Below are 19,046 nucleotides of genomic sequence, written 5' to 3'. Positions count from 1 at the left end.
ACAAAATGTTGGTTTTTTTGGCACAATAGTAATGCTACGACAGAGTTCGAGGCTCGTTAAATATATTTTCAGAAAAATGGCTTTTAAAGATTGGTTTTGATTTATGTTTCTGACACATGATATATCTTGTAAAGTTGCTGAAGATAACCGACAGAAAAATAAGATAATGAAAATAACACTTTATGAAATGGTTGCGTTCGAAAAGCTTTTCTGGATTTATCTTTATCAGGAAAGCTAAAACATCAAACATTAATAGCACAGGAATACAAAAATACTTGAAAACATGAGGAGATATAAATAAAAACAACAGCGACCTAACAGAATAGCCGAATCCTCCTAAGATAAACTTATGATGGAGATGGAACCTAAGTTTCTTATTTCCCTGCCTTTCCTATCAGTCGGTTACCTTATTTTTTGCTCTTTTCAAACTAAAAGAAAATATCGATTAACATCTGTCTTATAGTAAAGGGGAGACAAACTTCATCTGTTAACTAACATAAAAAAATGTATTGGTAATGAGGAATAATGTTATAAAGAGACCAATCCTTTCTTTTCATGGTAAGCATTATTTTCAACTTTTATTTTCTCTTGCATTTACAAGATTTTTTCTAAAAGTTGAATGTCTTTTTTCTTTATGTTAATACTCCCTTTCCTTCTCTATCCTGAAATAATAGATAAATTATGCTTTATTTTTTTAGTTTGCCTATTTCAATTATACTTTACTGTCCAACCTCCAGTGAAGTATTACATTTACTATTCTGTCCATCTTTTTAAATCTATGAGAGAAAAAAAACTCGTTTTGAGAGACAGTTTTGTTTTCATTCAAATTTACAAATTATACACATATAAATAAAATTTCTGCTGTGATAAAAACATAGAATGACTTATATACCTTTAATGGCCATATTAATAAATTTACTATTTACAAAACTTTGAATTGTTTCGAAATTGCCTCCAGGAATATATTACCTTAGCTGTATTTGGCAAAACCTTTCTGAATTTTTGTGTCTTCAATGCTCTTTTCACTTCGTACCGTATTTTGCCTTTAAACTTTTTTGATTCGAGTGTCACTGGTGACTCTATTGTAGACGACAGGCTTGTCTGGCATACAAAATCATTGACGAGACTTTTTAACAGAGAACTAAAGTCTAAAAATAATCAAACCTGTATATAATGTCATCCTCAATATTGACATCAACATATGGATATTGTCTTATTGAATTTATTGTAATTAAATTTTGGAAACATTTGAAATCGAGGAATGTATTTTTCTCATGCATAGCTTGGATTATTTGTTCGAGTTTGGCGTACTATCGAAATTTTCTGTTATAAAATTTCCATCATTCTACTTCAAGGAATTATCCCCCTCATGCATAGCTGATTAATTGTTCTAATTTGGATTTACTTTCGTTTTTTTAAGTCTTTAAACTTTTGTCATAGGTTTTGGACTTTCGAACACTAAGATGCCATTAATTGTCAAAACTGACATTTGTTGCATTAAAATTCAAGCTGTTCATGTTATTGATAATGATGATGATGGATGGCTGCTTAACGTCCTGCAGCAAATTAATATGCATATTCAGGACGAGAACATGTTAATGTAATATGAATATTAACCCTGCTTTGTACTAGACCGACACGTTGAGTCGGATTTTTAAAAACCAATTGTATCTAATTTTCATAACCTCTTCAGAAATACTATCAAACTCTATGTTTAACTAACTTGATTATACATGAGGATCTCGCACGGTCAGCTCTATTCGACCACCTAGTTCAAATTTTCAGGAGCCATGGTTCTTTGCACCAATGGATTCGTCGTTCATTTTTGAATCGTATATCAATTTTTATTTTAAATCTGTGAACCAACAAAATAGAAAATCTTGATAATGTAAAAATATCTGCTGATTTTTATGATTTTCCCTATGTATCCTTTGTATTTTTGGCGTCTCATGCTGTTAATTTCAACAGCTCGTATCTCAAAAACGAAAACGTTTACCCCTTTTTTATTTTATTGTCTGGTGTACTTTTACGAGCAGAATCCGTATGTGAAATTTAAAAAAAAAATCTGTGGAGTAGTAAATTACGTGCACTTCGCCTTAATAGAAACTATGCCTTTTTGAAATTTTTATGGAACTACATGTATTTTTTGTCTCGATAACAGATAATTTATGTATTTTGTATGCATGGAATTTGTTGATATGTCATAATGTCTATATTGTTGTATGGTCGATTTGTATTTGTTTACTAAATATCGACTCTAAATAAAACTTTGAATTCAGTTTCATTGCTCGTCCTCAAGGTCAAAGTTCAAGGTCACACTAAGTCATTATTGTAATCCACATGCCAAAGATGTAAGGCCTAGGTCAAAAGACGAAAAAGTTATGGCCTGGTCGTGTTTCTTGCGAAAAAATACATTAAGTTGACCTTGAGGTCAAATTTGAAGGTCACATGAAGGTCATCATGATACTAAACACTTAACCTCATGATGATACATCCACATGCCAAATATCTACGGCCTAGATCAAAAGACAAAAAAGTTATGGCCCATATGTATATTAGAATGGATCTTGCTCTTATTTATTGAGGGTGGGGGTATATTTTAAACTTTAATAGAAAAAAATCTTTTGGTTAAATTTTTATAAATTTTTGCAAGAATAACAGACTGATATAGCACTACAAATGGTTAGTTTTAAATAAAAAATAAACGACACATTTTTTTTTTTTTTTATTTTCTTCTTCAAATACTTGACCCATCATAGTCATTTTTGGGGGCTGAATCTGAGACCCCCCTTTTAAGTTCGGACAAAAATTGAAATCCAGAATAAATAAATTTGGGAATGTGTCCATGGGACACAGATGATGCCCCCGCTTGCATATCATATAACGTTATAAAGGACATACCTGAAGAACAGTAAAAGTGACACTACGCAAATTTGTACTTGATCTGAGTTTTGTGGTATTAAGTATTGTGTATACGTTTCATAAAATTTGGTTGAGGCAATCTAAAGTTAAAGAACTGAAACAAAAAATTCAGCAATTTTTCCGTTTGTAAAAGGGCATAACTCTAGAACAGTAAAAGTGACACCACCAAAATTCAAACTTGATTTGTGTTTTGTGGTAATAATCATTGTGTATAAATTTCATAACATTTGGTTGAGGCAAACTAAAATTATAGAACGGAAACGAAAAATTAATTAATTTTTCCATTTGTAAAGGGGCATAACTCTAGAACGGTTAAAGTGATGCCACCAAAATTCAAACTTGATCTGTGTTTTGTGGTAATAAGCATTGTATATAAGTTTCATAACATTTGGTTGAGGCAATCTAAAGTTAGAGAACGGAAACTAACTTTGGGACGTACAGATTTTAGTACACATGTACGTATGGACAATGGTAAAACTTAATGCCCCCTCCCCCCATAGGACATAAAAACTTACAAGTAAAGGGAACTAAAATTCGCCTCAGTTTTCATTATAAACTGTGCTATTGTCAATTTAGGATTAATTTTTAAAAATATCAACATATAGACCCCAATATCCATATTTCTGAAACTTCTAAGCTTGGCCGATATTAGCATGTAAAAGATGCCATATTTGAGTTGCCAAATCTTTTAAACCAATGGTTCAAATCTTTTGGAATTTTTATAAGATGTTTAGCTAGGCCTAGTTTATTAATGAGAGAAAAACAAGAAAAATTAAATGACAGTTTTTTTTTGGGGTATAGTGTTGGGTACCCCCTTAAAGATTAAACTATCAAAAAAATTAAGTGTTGTAAAGTGTATTTAAAAATTTCACAATACATGCCTTCGAAAAAATCAAGGGCAGATAATTATATTATTGAATTTGGTATGACAAAATGTTTTTTTTATTTTTCAAGAAAAATAATCCTGTGACCACCAATTTTTATTTGATATTTAGGAAGTATTTATAAAAAGAAATTATCTCATTTAATTTTAACTTATTTTATTATTTAATGTTTCCTTAATAAAGAAAAAAAAAGTTTCCCTATATAACCCATATAAAATACTGGAATTTTGTTAATTTCAGTGTATTTTAACAAATAAACAAGGTCTGTGACCCCCAGTTTTTTATATTGAAATTTGAAAGTTCTGACATTGACCCAGAAGACTTTTTCAGAAGTTTTAAGAAAAATCTATTGTCGAACATTTTGACACCTCAGCTACCTTAACAGAGGTGACCTATATATGCCAGGGATGCTAGTTTTCCCTGTTAATCTGAGCCCTCCAAATACTGAGGTACTGCAACCAAAGCTCATTGCATTCATCTTAATAAACAAAGTATTGGCCATAACTTTGCAGTCATTCCAACCTTATTTCTAGCCCACCCTTTAGTGTTGGGATATAATTAAAATATATATAACCTATCATTAATATTGCTCAATGCATTTTAAAGTTCTGAGTCAGACACAACTGTCACAAGCAGAAAGAGTGATTGCTAACGACTATATAGTATTAACTAGATATAAAAGTAAAAACATTTTAAAGTTAATCCTTCATTTTTAAACTAAGCCTACTGGTCATCTGTACCAGTGTAGTAGGAAAGGAGTAAATAATGACCACAAAACTTGTGTTATGAAAAATGATTTTATTGTCAACAAAAACACTGCCTGGTCTAACAAATATCCTCATAATATCATTTTATCAATTATATTTGTAAATGTAATCCTCTGATAATAAGATAGTACACAACATCACTAAATCTCCAATTTTCCAATCAACCCCAGCTTTACAATACCAGACAATAATACATTGTGAAATGTTTTACAGTTGGACAAGTTAGCAACTGTGAAATGACATCATGTAGAAAATGTTATCTTATCTGCAAAACATTCATGCTTACTATAAATATATACAAGATGAATTTAATCACTAATAAAGCAATATTTGCTGACCAAAACACCTTATGAAATTTTATACATAACTCACTAAAAAAAACATTGCATCTGACCTATTAGTAAATGTTTTGAAAATGAATGGAAACAAAAGTTTCAATTTTTAAGATAAAAACGTTTAGATAACAATACATTCCCTACCATTATTAGAACATGTATCACTATATCATAATACCACCAAAATAGATAACTAAAGTACTGGTAATATATAAATGGTACCTTTTAGGTAAAACTTTATTAACATTATAAAACATAAAACATTTAAGGGAAATGAGACAAGTGAGTTATAATAACAAATCACTACAGAGAGAATAATAAAATTAATAAAATAAATATTCGTTAGCCAAAACTTGATTTCTTACTTGACAAGATTTCAATGCAGGTCATTCCTTTTGTCATATATTGACTAGTTGAGCAGTGATGTACATATATTGTGTATTGTTTCTTTAGACATGAGCAGTCAATATGATCAACAAGAGGGCTGTGGCTGTTGTTATCATTTAGACATGAACAGTCAATATGATCAACAAGAGGGCTGTAGCTGTTGTTATCATTTATACATGAACAGTCAATATGATCAACAAGAGGGCTGTAGCTGTTGTTATCAAGACAGATTTACTTATAAATTAATATTGACTAAAAAAGTAAAACATTTGTAAACACTGAATACAAATGCATTCATTGAACAGGTTGTTTAGATATATGTCAATATGTTATATAGATCTGATGTAAAAATTTAAAATCTTTAAAAGTCATACCTCATGTCATATTTAATCATTTATTCTATTTCTATTTATCATTAAATCTTTCATTAATTATTCATTTATACATTTTTAAAAAAATCTATAAAAATTATACATTAAGGTCCAGTTTGTGTCTGTTTTCTTACTAGTATAAATAAATGTGAGAAACAAATCTGCTAGACAGAAAAAGTTTAACTGACCAAAACATGTTTTCTTTAGGCATTTATAAAAGTGTTATTCTCCAATATATAACTCCAGGTTATTACCATTTTGTATGTTTTTGTAAGCTTTAAACATTTTTCAACAAGACTGTTTCCTGTCAAGACACAAACAAAATATTAAATGCATAAATATCTTCTACTACAATGTGTCTTCTATAGTTTTTTACAAGTGGCAAGTCGATACAAAACATGAATGTGGCTAAACTGTACACATATACAGAGTGCATGTTAAAAATAAAATGAGAATTTCAGAAAGTATGAAATGATAAAATTCATGTTAACTTCATATGCCCTGTTGGGGTAAGGAATATTTAACCAAACACCTAAAATGTATCTTATAACAATGATTAAGACAAATAGCCACACCATGATAACTCAGAACTTGACTGGTATACATTAGTATCCCTGAATTACATTTATCTTGTCTTATTAGAATATTGAATGTCTTATCAGAATATCATCCATTCATAAAGTTCATTAAAATGCTAGTTCAGACACTTAAAATTATAAAATAGTGTTCTGACACCAAATTTTCTGAATGGTAATGTGTACACTGAAGTTCCTGTTGTTTGAGAACTACCAAATCAAGAAATCGCAATGACCAGAAATTTTGTATAAAATTATGCTGCATAACTAATATCAACTGAAAACTTTCTTGTTGAGTTTTTTGCCGTCCATCACAAGTTTAATTTCCTCTTTGTTTAATGTTTCATATTTCATTAACATTTTAGCAAGTTCTTTATGTTGTTCCGCATGGTTTGTTAATATCTTCTTAGCTCTGTCATAAGATTCCTGTAATACAAAATATAAAAACTGAATAAAAGAACAGCGTTATAATGTCCCCTGTCAATGTACAAATTTTATACATATAAGGGCAATAACTCCAATATTTTTTAGGGTTCTTTTAAACTTTTTCATTAATATTGAAAGAAATGTAATGCCCACAATGCAATTTTTAATATAAATTATAGTTCAAAGGTCATAATTCCTGTAACAATAGTTGATTGACACTGATTTTCAAACTTGCATAAGGCATTACTAGTATATTTCAAAAGTCTGACAAGAAATGTATGCTTGAGAGTACTTACAAAGCAATTTTCCATATAATTCCTATTTCCAAAGGGTATAACTCTTAAAAAAAGTTAAATAGCACTGAATTTAGAAATTTGTCCAAGACACTGCTGATATAAACCTTTGATATAAATTAGATACAAGAAATATTGGCTTAAAATAGCTAACAATGCAATTTTCTATGGAATTTACATTTCCATGGGAGATAACCCCCTTAAAAATAGTTATCAATACCTGTAGTAGACGTTTTATTTCTGAATCTATTTCTTTAGTCACAGCTTCACTGTATTGATTAACCATTATAAACCCAAGTCCACCATCTTGTTGCTGAATATCAAAAACACGTACTCCAATCTGAAAGAAGACTTAGTACTATTAAGATTTATTTGTTTGTTGCTAATACAGCGATCTCCATATTCTTCAATTATTTCTAAAATGATTATTTGGATCTGAGGCAATGGTGGATGTATACATAATGAACCCTGTCATGAATGATGTATGCTCCGTCTTCTACATTGTGACATAATCCTTTGTCATCTGTATTTACATCTCACATAAATGTAGAAGTAAACAAGCTATTGCCCATATTTTTCATAAAGAAAGTTCAATGTTCCGTAACTTTAGAAAGGCAAATGTTAAAATCAAAAGAAGCATTGATCATTAATCCCAACATTATTTACATATTTTACAAAGATATGGTCAAACCAAAATTGAGGTTTTATGCAGAATTTAAAAAAAACACTTATTTTGTAAAAACTAGAGGCTCTAAAGAGCCTGTGTTGCTCACCTTGGTCTATGTGCATATTAAACAAAGGACACAGATGGATTCATGACAAAATTGTGTTTTGGTGATGGTGATGTGTTTGTAGATCTTACTTTACTGAACATTCTTGCTGCTTACAATTATCTCTATCTATAATGAACTTGGCCCAGTAGTTACAGTGGAAAATATTTTGTAAAAATTTACAAAAATTTACAAAATTTATGAAAATTGTAAAAAATTGACTATAAAGGGCAATAACTCCTTAAGGGGTCAACTGACAATTTTGGTCATGTTGACTTATTTGTAGATCTTACTTTGCTGTACATTATTGCTATTTACAGTTTATCTCTATCTATTATCATATTCAAGATAATAACCAAAAGCTGCAAAATTTTCTTAAAATTACCAATTCAGGGGCAGCAACCCAACAACGTGATGCCTGATTGGTCTGAAAATTTCAGGGCAGATAGATCTTGACATAATGAACAATTTTATCCCGTCAGATTTGCTCTAAATGCTTTGGTTTCAGAGATATGAACCAAAAACTGCATTTTACCCTATGTACTATTTTTTAGCCATGTCGGCCATCTTGGTTCACGGGCAGGGTCATCGGACACATTTTTAAAACTAGATACCCTAATGATGATTGTGGACAAGTTTGGTTAAATTTGTCTTAGTAGTTTCAGAGGAGAAGATTTTTGTAAAAGATTACAAAAATTTACGAAAAATGGTTAAAATTGACTATAAAGGGCAATAACTCCTTAAGGGGTCAACTGACCATTTTGGTCAAGTTGACTTATTTGTAGATCTTACTTTGCTGAACACTATTGCTGTTTACAGTTTATCTCTATCTATTATCATATTCAAGATAATAACCAAAAATGGCAAAATTTCCTTAAAATTACCAATTCAGGGGCAGCAACCCAACAACGGGTTGTCCTATTCATCTGAAAATTTCAGGGCAGATAGATCTTGACCTGATAATCAATTTTACCCCATGTCAGATTTGCTCTAAATGCTTTGGTTTCAGAGATATAAGCCAAAATCTACATTTTAACCCTATGTTCTATTTTTAGCCATGGTGGCCATCTTGGTTGGTTTGCCGGGTCACCGGACACATTTTTTAAACTAGATACCCCAATGATGATTGTGGCCAAGTAGTTTCAGAGGAGAAGATTTTTGTAAAAGTTAACGACGACGGACGACAATGACGACGCCGGACGCCGGACGCCAAGTGATGAGAAAAGCTCACTTGGCCCTTTGGGCCAGGTGAGCTAATAAGTTTGGTCTCTATAGAATAGCAAAATTGAAAATTGTCAAAATGGAAATGAAACTTATTTTTATCATACTGTACACTCTAATGAAATGTCTTAACTAAAGAAACAAGTTATTGTATAAAATGAGGGAAATCTTTTGTTACAAATGAAAAGAACCTTACTTAATTCCAGCCTACAATTGTGCAATATTTCACTTTTTCAATGAAATTGACTTTTATATGAACCATTCTAAATGTGGAAATATGTTTATTTTCTTATGAATGATGTCCTTTTACTGTCACAACAAAAACCTATAAACCATCATTCCAAGCAGGAAGGTTAGTGTGAAGCATGCTTAAACTGGACAAATAACATTATGTCCTTAGAAAGCATAAATAAACATAATGCTGTACAATTGAGGGTAAATACAAATCATATCTGTAAATCTACCGGAAGATAGTTCAGAAACAAGAATATTTGTCCATAGGACACGATGCCCCGCTTGCACTATCATAATTCAGGATTAAAACTGAAATTTGGCATATAATTGAAATAGATCACATCATTATAAACATGTGTACTACCATAACGAAAATCTTTAACCTGAGAATGTACTGGTTTCACACTATCACATTTCTATGATTAGTTAAAAGGAAAATGTGTGTCAAAACCATAATCTGGGATATAAACTAAAAGATTCATATCATAATGTACATGTGCACCAAGTTTCAAGTTCATATGACCTCAACATCCTGGTAAACTACCTTTACCAAAAATCTTTAATCTGATACAGGATGTAAGAATGGAATATAAAACAAATACCAGAAAACATAATGTCCTCTTACTATCATAGGGGGAAAGGGGGAGAGGGGGATAAAAATACATTCTTTTTGTATGCTTTGTATTTATCCGATTAGTTGAGCCCTTTTCAACTGATTTTTATACTTCCTTCTTATTTTGTACTGTTACCACCGCTGTGCTGGTTTAGATGAGGGTTTAGCTCCACCAAACATGTTTAACCCTGCCACTTTCTGTATGTGCCTGTCTCAAGTAAGGAGCCTGTTAATTCAGTGGTTGTCGTTTTTTGCTGTATATCATATTTGTTTTTTATTTATTGTTTTGTACACAAATCAGGCTGTTAGTTTTCTCGTTTAAATTGTTTTACATTTTCATTTCGGGGCTTTTTATAGCTGTATGGGTTTTGCATATTGTTCTGACTGGTCATGTTAAATCCTTGCAAGTTTAAAAGCCTGAGCACCGACTTTCTAAAAATTGCCTCCACATGATAACCAACTACCATTTTTTAATTCCTTCTCATAAACCTATTAGGGGAGAGAATAATTAAGTTTTTTTTTATTACTACAATTAACTAATTCTACCTTATCTGACATTCCCAACTTTGTCACCATTGCTGTTGCTATTCTTGAAGCACTCTGAAAGTCACTACTTGCACCTACAATGTGATCATGAAAATTAAAAGCAATCTGCATTGCTACATTGATAATTGATTATTTTATTTAAATGTAAGGTTAACCCTTTCGCCAACGAATCCCGGTTTACCGGGATTCACTGTACAGCTGACGATGAGTCCAGGTAAACCGGGATCGGAATACCTCTGTTACATTTCCCGCTAAAAAACATTGCAAACAGAACTTATCTTTCTTTGTTGAATACCCAGATGAAAGTGTAAACATGGCGCTTCCGTTTGCTGAAAACCATGTCAAAATCAGATGAAATTTACGGATTTTACTAGAATTTGAAATAAGGGAACATTTTTTTTGAAAGAATATGGAAGAATTGAAGCCAGACTAGTATACTTTTTTGACAAATAATGCTGTTTTATGTACAAAAACACTTGGAATGGACATGGTTCAGTGTAAGGAATTTGTACAACCTTGTTAAAATTTTCAAACTTTTGCCATTTTGGGTTAAAAAATTACGATTTTGGGTCAAAGAATTGAATTTCGAGAATTTCATCTATCTCATGCCGATAATTTTGAAAAGAAAAAATGATCAAAACATTAACAAAACTGTGTCCATGGTGTAAGTGAATAATATAAAGACCTAAATAACTACAGACAAGTTTTTATTGATATTTAATATGAAGATCTCCCACTTGTGTCATAATAGCCAGGGAAGCCATTGTCTCAGAGTAGCTTCTGTCAGGGCAGCTATCGGTGAAAGGGTTAAAAAAGTATGTTTCATAGTCCATTTGATGTCTATAATTCATTCAAATGTAGGACTAAAAAAGTCCGTTTCTTAATCCATGTGATGTATATAATTCTGCAATTATTGTGAGGTTTTTATAAATGGGAATAATGCAACTGGTAGATTATTGCAATAATAAGAACTCGCGTTATAATATCTGATATATATAAAGATGTAGAGGCAAAGTAAAGTTAGAGTGCAGAAACAGCAAATTCAGCATTTTTTTTCATTAATAAAGAGACATAACTCTAGAACAGTGAAAGTGACATCACCCAAATTCTAACTTGATCTGTGTTTGGTGGAGATAAGCATTGTGTATAAGTTTCATAACATTCAGTTCAGGCAAACTAAAAGTAAGAGAGAGGAAACCTAGTATGTATGTATGGACGGACCAGGGAAAACCTTAATGCCACCTTCACCTAGCAGCAGGGGCATACAAATAACAAATATATGTGTCCATAGGATACAATGCCCAGCTCACACTATCACATTTCCATGTTAAGTGAGTCAGTAAATTTGGGTTAAAACACTTCATTGAAAACTTTTTTTTAATATTTAAACATCTCTTTATTTTATATTGAGCTAGGTCATATTTGCTTAAATTCCAATGCAACAAACCATACATACATGAACTATGGTATGATTATATTATCCATATATTAGAAACGTTTTTTTTTAAATATGGAAGTAATTTACCAGTCAATGGGAGACAATACAGCCTTTGATGTGATTTTGTTTGCAATATATGTTTACTTAAGTTTGAACCTCAACTGTTAGTTCCAGATCAAAACCTATAAACAATCAAAGCGCGAAAGCGCTGTAAAGGCAGTTAATTACAGGTTGTGTGTATTTTTAGTCCAGTTATATCATTATCTTGCATAGTACAGTGTACTTATCAGAGGTGGCTTTCAGTATTTAAGATTTAGAGTTCTCTAATGATATTGAACAAGTTATATGAATGTCATATTCTGAGCACTATATGAAGGTGATTGTTCTCACTTGTTTATGAACTAGTGCATTATGTCCAGTTTGTACCTTTTTTATCTATGTTTATAGTCAAATTAGTTATCAAAGGTACCAGGATTATAATTTAATACGCCAGACGCGCGTTTCGTCTACATAAGACTGATCAGTGACGCTCAGATCAAAATAGTTATAAAGTCAAACAAGTACAAAGTTGAAGAGCATTGAGGACCCAAAATTCCAAAAAGTTGTGCCAAATGGGGCTAAGGTAATCTATTCCTTGGATAAGAAAATCCTTAGTTTTTCGAAAAATTCAAAGTTTTGTAACAGGAAGTTTATAAAAATGACCATATAATTGATATTCAAATACTGTTTAAAATAGTTAGGCATTTTCTTTTTAGTAATAAGTAAATGTTATCAACTGTATTTTATTCAACTCTGCAAATGTGGTTTGTTACTGTTAAGTATGGATGATAGTTGTTTCATTGGCAATCATAACACATCTCCTTATTTATATAATGATCTATATTCAACGACCTCAGGTACAAAAAAAAGTATGTAACTTAACTATGATGGGAAACCTTTGACTTCTTTCTTTTATATAAACTTTTGATTTGGTACCATAGAACTATGTAGAATAAATGTACATTGCAACATGTCAACTCTTTCAATGACAATACTTTTTTAAGAAACTATAACTCCAAGCAAAATTATATTTCCAAGTTTAAAGTAATTTATGAATGAAAAAAGGAGTTCTTAATTAAGAAATAAACTGATTCGCTGAGCGCAGCTGGATACACCCGCAGAGGTCCAACCCTGAACAGTTGGGGCAAAAATGGACACAATATTCAAGCTTGATACAGGTCTGAATTTGGATTGTAATTAAATATTTGACATATTATAGTTTCTGAATAAATGTAGTCAAAGAACTTGAAATCGGTTATATGAATTGAATTTATATTCAATTAAAGATTTCTTGCTGTTGTGCAATACACTGTGCTGTTGCGCAATACTTAATAAATCTGTTGCCAGACTATAAACAAATAAAGTTCAATTTCTTCTCAATGTCATATTTGAAATTTATGAAAATCTATAGGGAGATTACATCAATAGCTATAAATAATTCACCAAAGTTTGATGCGAACTGCTTAAAGCATATTTGAGTTGTTGTCCAACAAGAGTGCACACGCTGAAATGTCTCGCCTTCTTTACTAATCACTGATATTATGTTGATAGTCCTTAATATAAAGCTATATTACAACTGTCACATAAACTTAACATTAACCAAGAAAACTAAACATTGACCAATGAACCATGAAAATGAGGTCAAGGTCAGATGAACCATGCCAGGCAGGCATGTACAGCTAACAATTCTTCCATACAACAAATATAGTTGACCTATTGCTTATAGTTTAAGAAAAACAGACCAAAACACAAAAACTTAACACTGAGCAATGAACTGTGAAAATGAGGTCAAGGTCAAATAAAACCTGCGCGACTGACATATAGATCATAAAATATTTCCATACACCAAATATAGTTGACCTATTGCATATAGTATTATAAAAAAAGACCAAAACTCAAAATCTTAACTTTGACCACTGAACCATGAAAATGAGGTCAAGGTCAAATGAGACCTGCCAGCTAGACATGTACACCTTACAATCATTCCATACACCAAATATAGTAGATCTATTGCATACAGTATAAGAAAAACAGACCAAAACACAAAAACTTAACTATAACCACTGAACCATGAAAATGAGGTCAAGGTCAGATGACACCTGCCAGTTGGACATGTACGCCTTACAGTCCTTCCATACACTGAATATACTTGACCTATTGCTTATAGTATCTGAGATATAGACTTGACCACCAAAACTTAACCTTGTTCACTGATCCATGAAATGAGGTCGAGGTCAAGTGAAAACTGTCTGACGGGCATGAGGACCTTGCAAGGTATGCACATACCAAATATAGTTATCCTACTACTTATAATAAGAGAGAATTTAACATTACAAAAAATGTTAACTTTTTTTTCAAGTAGTCACTGAATCATGAAAATGAGGTCAAGGACATTGGACATGTGGCTGACGGAAACTTCGTAAAATGAGGCATCCATATACAAAGTATGAAGCATCCAGGTCTTCCACCTTCTAAAATATAAAGCTTTCAAGAAGTTAGCTAACGCCGCCGCCACATCACTATCTCTCTGTCGAGCTTTCTGCGACAAAAGTCGCAGGCTCGACAAAAACTGGAAAATCCTCCCTTTTTTAATGAATAAAACCCCATAACTCAGAAATGTAAAATCTAAAATTTATAAAATTCTAAAGGGAGCTTACGGATTGATAATTTAGTCTTAGATGCAAGATTTTTTTATCAGTTGTTAGTGGCTTTGAACTACATGTAGCTGTCAGTAACTTTGAGTACTCTCAGATCTGTACTTAGTGTCTTTTTGTTGTTTGGATGTACAACTACCCGACCACGTCCACTTGTATTTGTATTTATCCATCTGATGAGTTAAGCCTCTTTCAACTGATTTTTATAGTTCGTTCTTATATTGTACTGTTACACCACTGTCCCAGGTTAGGGGGAGGGTTGGGATCCCGCTAACATGTTTAACCCCGACACATTCTGTATGTACATGTATGTGCCTGTCCCAAGTCGGGAGCCTGTAATTCAGTGGTTGTTGTTTGTTTATGTGTTGCATAATTGTTATATTCGTTCATTTTTTGTACATAAATTAGGCCGTTAGTTTTCTTGTTTAAATTGTTTTACATTGTCATTTCGGGGCCTTTTATAGAGCTCTGACTGTGCGGTATGGGCTTTGTTCATTGTTGAAGGCCGTACTGTGACCTATAGCTGTTAATTTCTGTGTCATTTGGTCTCTTGTGGAGAGTTGTCTCATTGGCAATCATACCACATCTCCTTTTTTACATTTACATCAACAGATATAAACAATTCACCAAAGTCAAGGTGAGACAACAAAACTTAGTGGTAAGATCTCTGAAATGTTTTACAAGGTACAAGATTTCTCATTGTTGGAGATTGTACGGTGACAGTAACACCTGTAACTGCTTAAACCCATTTCTTATGCACTTTAGTTCGATAAACTCACTGAATATCATACCACATCTCCTTATTTTTATATGCATTACAATTTACATGTGCATGTACATGTAATTATAAATATATATATATATATCAGAACAAAATTCATTGCGTCACTTTTATTTATGCATCCTTTGGCACAATACAAGTTCTAAAATTACACAACATAGTACAACTAAATGTTATTTCAGATGAAAGTTTTGTTTCAGTTCCATTCATAGGATTTATTAGAATTTTGTATGTTTTGCCAGGTCCAATAATTCGCTCTATGTGCACATGTTAATTGGAGACTTTTCTATCCAGTATAAGAGTTTTGGAACTAATTCTGTTTCTTTTTTTGAAAAAAATTAGCAAACAAATCTTGCACATTTAAACCTTTGTCTGCCATCACACTGTCACCTGGATCACATAATTGAACTATTCTACATCTTTCAACTATTTCATAGTCACTCGTAGAACCAACATATGCATTAGAGACATAGTTGACTAAACCACCAGGTGTCGAACATACAAGTATTTTCAGTGTTTCTGTTTTTATATGATGAAAAGGTTGCCTGAGCTTTAGGTTTTATCACGGGATATTCTGTGCTGTCAATAATAATCCAAGTCGTAGGAAACTTTAATTTGAAGTTGGATGGTGAAAAATACCTGACTAAACCACTAGATGGCCAAGTGTTAGCCTCACACCACTGTTTAGACATAAAAACAATCCATGTATACACAATATTCTTAACAATAGATTCAATCTAGAATCTAGAAAGTTCAAAGTTGGTTGTATAATGCCTCAATTTCATCAAAGTCATAAAAAAACTGATTTTCAACTGACACCCTATCAATTTGAAAATATATGTATCTCAAACAATGTGCTGCTGGACCAAGTGTGGTCAAAACAAATAAAAATTTAGTATACAACCCTAAACCGGTATAAAAATGCATGGCTGTGTCACGTGTCTTCATTTCAAAATTCTCTGCTGAAAACATAGGCATTGATGGTGTTTGCATAATTCCATCTGTGAAGCTCAACATTAGCTCGGCAGTTGGTGGTGGACAGTCATAAATCCTTTCTGCAGTATGAATGACTTCTTCAGGAAAACCAACTTTACAATCAAAACTTTCCTCTAGATTTCTACTACAATATTCATCAAGTTTAGTTCTTTTGATTTAACAGGAAACTGCCCTGATTTTTCTTTTAGCGGACGATTCAGTCTCTTGCTTGGTCCAGGAAAATAGGCTGGGAATGGCAGTAGACTTAAGTCTCTGAATGGTGGGTTTGCGCCCTGAAAAAGGTTATAAAACATTAGTTTTTTGATAATTAAATGAACTTCCATTAGCAATGTATACTTTGTATTACCTGGCGAAATATTAACTAGATTTATTCATTACAATCTGGATAAAACTATGTTTGCCTGATTCAATGTATGTTATGTAAATCCAAAGGACAAACAATGAGAGGCTTATGCAACAAACGTACATTGTTTGTACCTAAATAACTATAACATAGATGAGAGCATGTCATTGTTTTGTTCCTGTTAACATTGTCATTGATATTTTTCAAGAAAGTCTATGAGGCATAGCTTATGCATTCCTGTCATTACTACATTACTAATTACTGCTAAAATAATTCTCAGTATGATATACCTCTTGTAAGAAATCATTATAATTGTAGCAATCACCAAAAAATCTCAAACAGATCACATTGAATCGTAATCCAAAAAATTATGACGTCTTGAATTAACCACCCCCTTTTATTCTAAAACGATAATTGCGGTTGTAAACAGACTTTGGTTTATTCGCATGGCGATTACATATATAATTATATATTTCAAAAAGAAAATAGAGTTTTACCATGAATAGTTTCCTGCACGTAGTCTTTTTCAGTAAAATGTGCCTTGCAAACAACAGCTGATTGAGATGGACTCCACGATTTCATCGTGTTCTCGTCCAATCTGCGTATGGGCCATGGCGTTGATCCAACTTTTCCTTCTTTTTAAGTCATTTGGAAATGCATGTCCTCCTCTTAAATGACATCCAGGTACACGACAACAAGTACTTGGCATCGTTAATTAAAAATGTAACTGAAATAGTTGCACAGTGCAGAAACCGGAAGTTGAGGAACAGGATCGGCTACCACGGCGCCACCTATTCAGGAACGATAATTTGCTACTTTATATAATTGCGAAATAACAATAACGTTAGACGGGTTCACGTGCATAAACAGAAATGCGCTTTAAATTGTATAATATAATTCATGTTCAGTCGACCTTTAATTATTATATCAACGACTGAAATGATTTATAAACATATAGATTGCAGATAACACTCGAAATTAACCCGAGCTCTTTCCACACGGAATTCAAATAATTCTAGTTTGTCAATCGGTTGACTGCTTATAATGCAAAATACAAATATATCAAAAGTTTTTAAAACTAACAAAACACAATGATCGTTTCTCTATTTCCCAATGTAAATGAAATGAAACAAAAATCATTTTATATCACAATAAGAAGAGGAGAGAATTCAACATTTCCGGATCTACTTGGAGCCTAACGACCCCCCACGTAGATAAGTTGGATATCGCGGAAGGAAGGATTAACCCGGCAACTAGAAAGGCATTAAAGCACTGCCTTTAAAAACCAGAAATTGTATATTTTTATATTATTCAAGTAAAATTATTAACATTTTCACTGGAAAGAATTTTTTTCCTCAGTTCTAATCTGAACTAAAATACTTCTTAAAATTTATAAACATACTCTATTTTCACCTAAAAAGACTATATGAAAACTTCTGTAATGAATGTTAATCTGATATATCGGTTACTGAATTTGAATCTAATTCAACCTGCAATCAGCTAACTATTGTACAAAAAAACAGGTTCACAAAATTTTTTTTGCTTTATTTGTACCTGTACAAAAAAGATCTCCTATTACCTCGCTTCCATGTTGAGCTAGTGGTAATGTTCATATTTCTTTTTGCATAACAGTTCACAATCGGGTCCTCTTCGCAGTCCATGTTTTAACTATGTCAATTTTAAAAGCAGAGACAATGTTTTGGATTAAAACAACTAAAGCTGCAAGTGCCAGTGTAATTTGTAGGATAAAAAACAATATATGTACATTGTCCGAAATATAAAATGTATTTGTACTCGCTATGAAACAAGAGAAATAAAAGAACAGAGTTCCAATGTCCCCTGCGTTGCACATATTTTATCTATCCAGGGGCAATAACTAAAAAAAAAAACACTTTTTTTTGTTGTTCTTTAAAACAATTTATAAATAAACAGCGTGCGCGGAGGACAAAAGTTTTTTTTATTGTATACTAAATATTTCAAACAGACCTCCAAGGGCATTACTTATAGTATAATATAAGTTTTATAAAAAATTGTACCTGTGAGAGCGCTTATGAGGCCATTTTCCATAAATTTAATATTTCCAAGGGTCATAACTCTTTTAAAAAAAGTCGATCGGTCATCATTATATAACATGTCCGAGAGATTGTGATATTAACCTATAGTATATAAAATGTGTTGTTTTTAAAATTCTGGGAAGAATTGTACCTGTGGGAGCGCTAACAAGACCAGACAGGGGGACGGACGCCGATAATTTCATTTCCCCCGCAACGCATTACGCGGGGGACAAAAGAGAGCCTTGCTTTTCGTCCTAGTGCTAAAGCTTGTACAAATAAATTTTATATTTTCCGACAATGTACATATATTGTATATATATCTGTTTCTTGTTATGCAACTGACAAGACGAATGTTGAAATAGATGCTGTCAATCCTCCTCTACATACAGGAGATGGA

General features: G+C 32.1%; 2 protein-coding genes and 1 long non-coding RNA gene across 6 annotated transcripts in view; 1 reads left to right on the top strand and 2 right to left on the bottom strand.

Moving 5' to 3' along the window:
* Positions 1-19,046, top strand: part of LOC127728681 (serine/threonine-protein kinase 11-interacting protein-like) — a 480,863-nt gene that overhangs the window by 253,183 nt on the left and 208,634 nt on the right. The window lies entirely within an intron of this gene.
* LOC127728689 (ATP-dependent zinc metalloprotease YME1L1-like) overlaps positions 4,585-19,046 on the bottom strand; it is a 41,113-nt gene continuing 26,651 nt past the window's right edge. Inside the window, exons 18-20 of the mRNA XM_052236302.1 lie at positions 10,345-10,418; positions 7,181-7,300; positions 4,585-6,667 (exon numbers count right to left, since the gene is read on the bottom strand). Coding sequence (XP_052092262.1) covers positions 6,515-6,667; positions 7,181-7,300; positions 10,345-10,418 — 347 coding nt within the window. The 3' untranslated portion in view covers positions 4,585-6,514. The remainder of the gene's footprint in view (positions 6,668-7,180; positions 7,301-10,344; positions 10,419-19,046) is intronic.
* Positions 15,352-17,884, bottom strand: LOC127728730 (uncharacterized). The gene is made up of 2 exons (XR_007994331.1): positions 17,093-17,884; positions 15,352-16,524 (listed from the first exon to the last, which is right to left on the bottom strand). It is a non-coding gene; the product is annotated as an uncharacterized LOC127728730 (long non-coding RNA).

The sequence above is a fragment of the Mytilus californianus genome, unplaced genomic scaffold (assembly GCF_021869535.1).
Source record: "Mytilus californianus isolate M0D057914Y unplaced genomic scaffold, xbMytCali1.0.p SCAF_2, whole genome shotgun sequence".
Taxonomy (NCBI): Eukaryota; Metazoa; Mollusca; class Bivalvia; order Mytilida; family Mytilidae; genus Mytilus; species Mytilus californianus.
The sequence above is the reverse complement of the archived record's forward strand: the minus strand, read 5'-3'. Positions and strand labels throughout refer to the sequence as shown.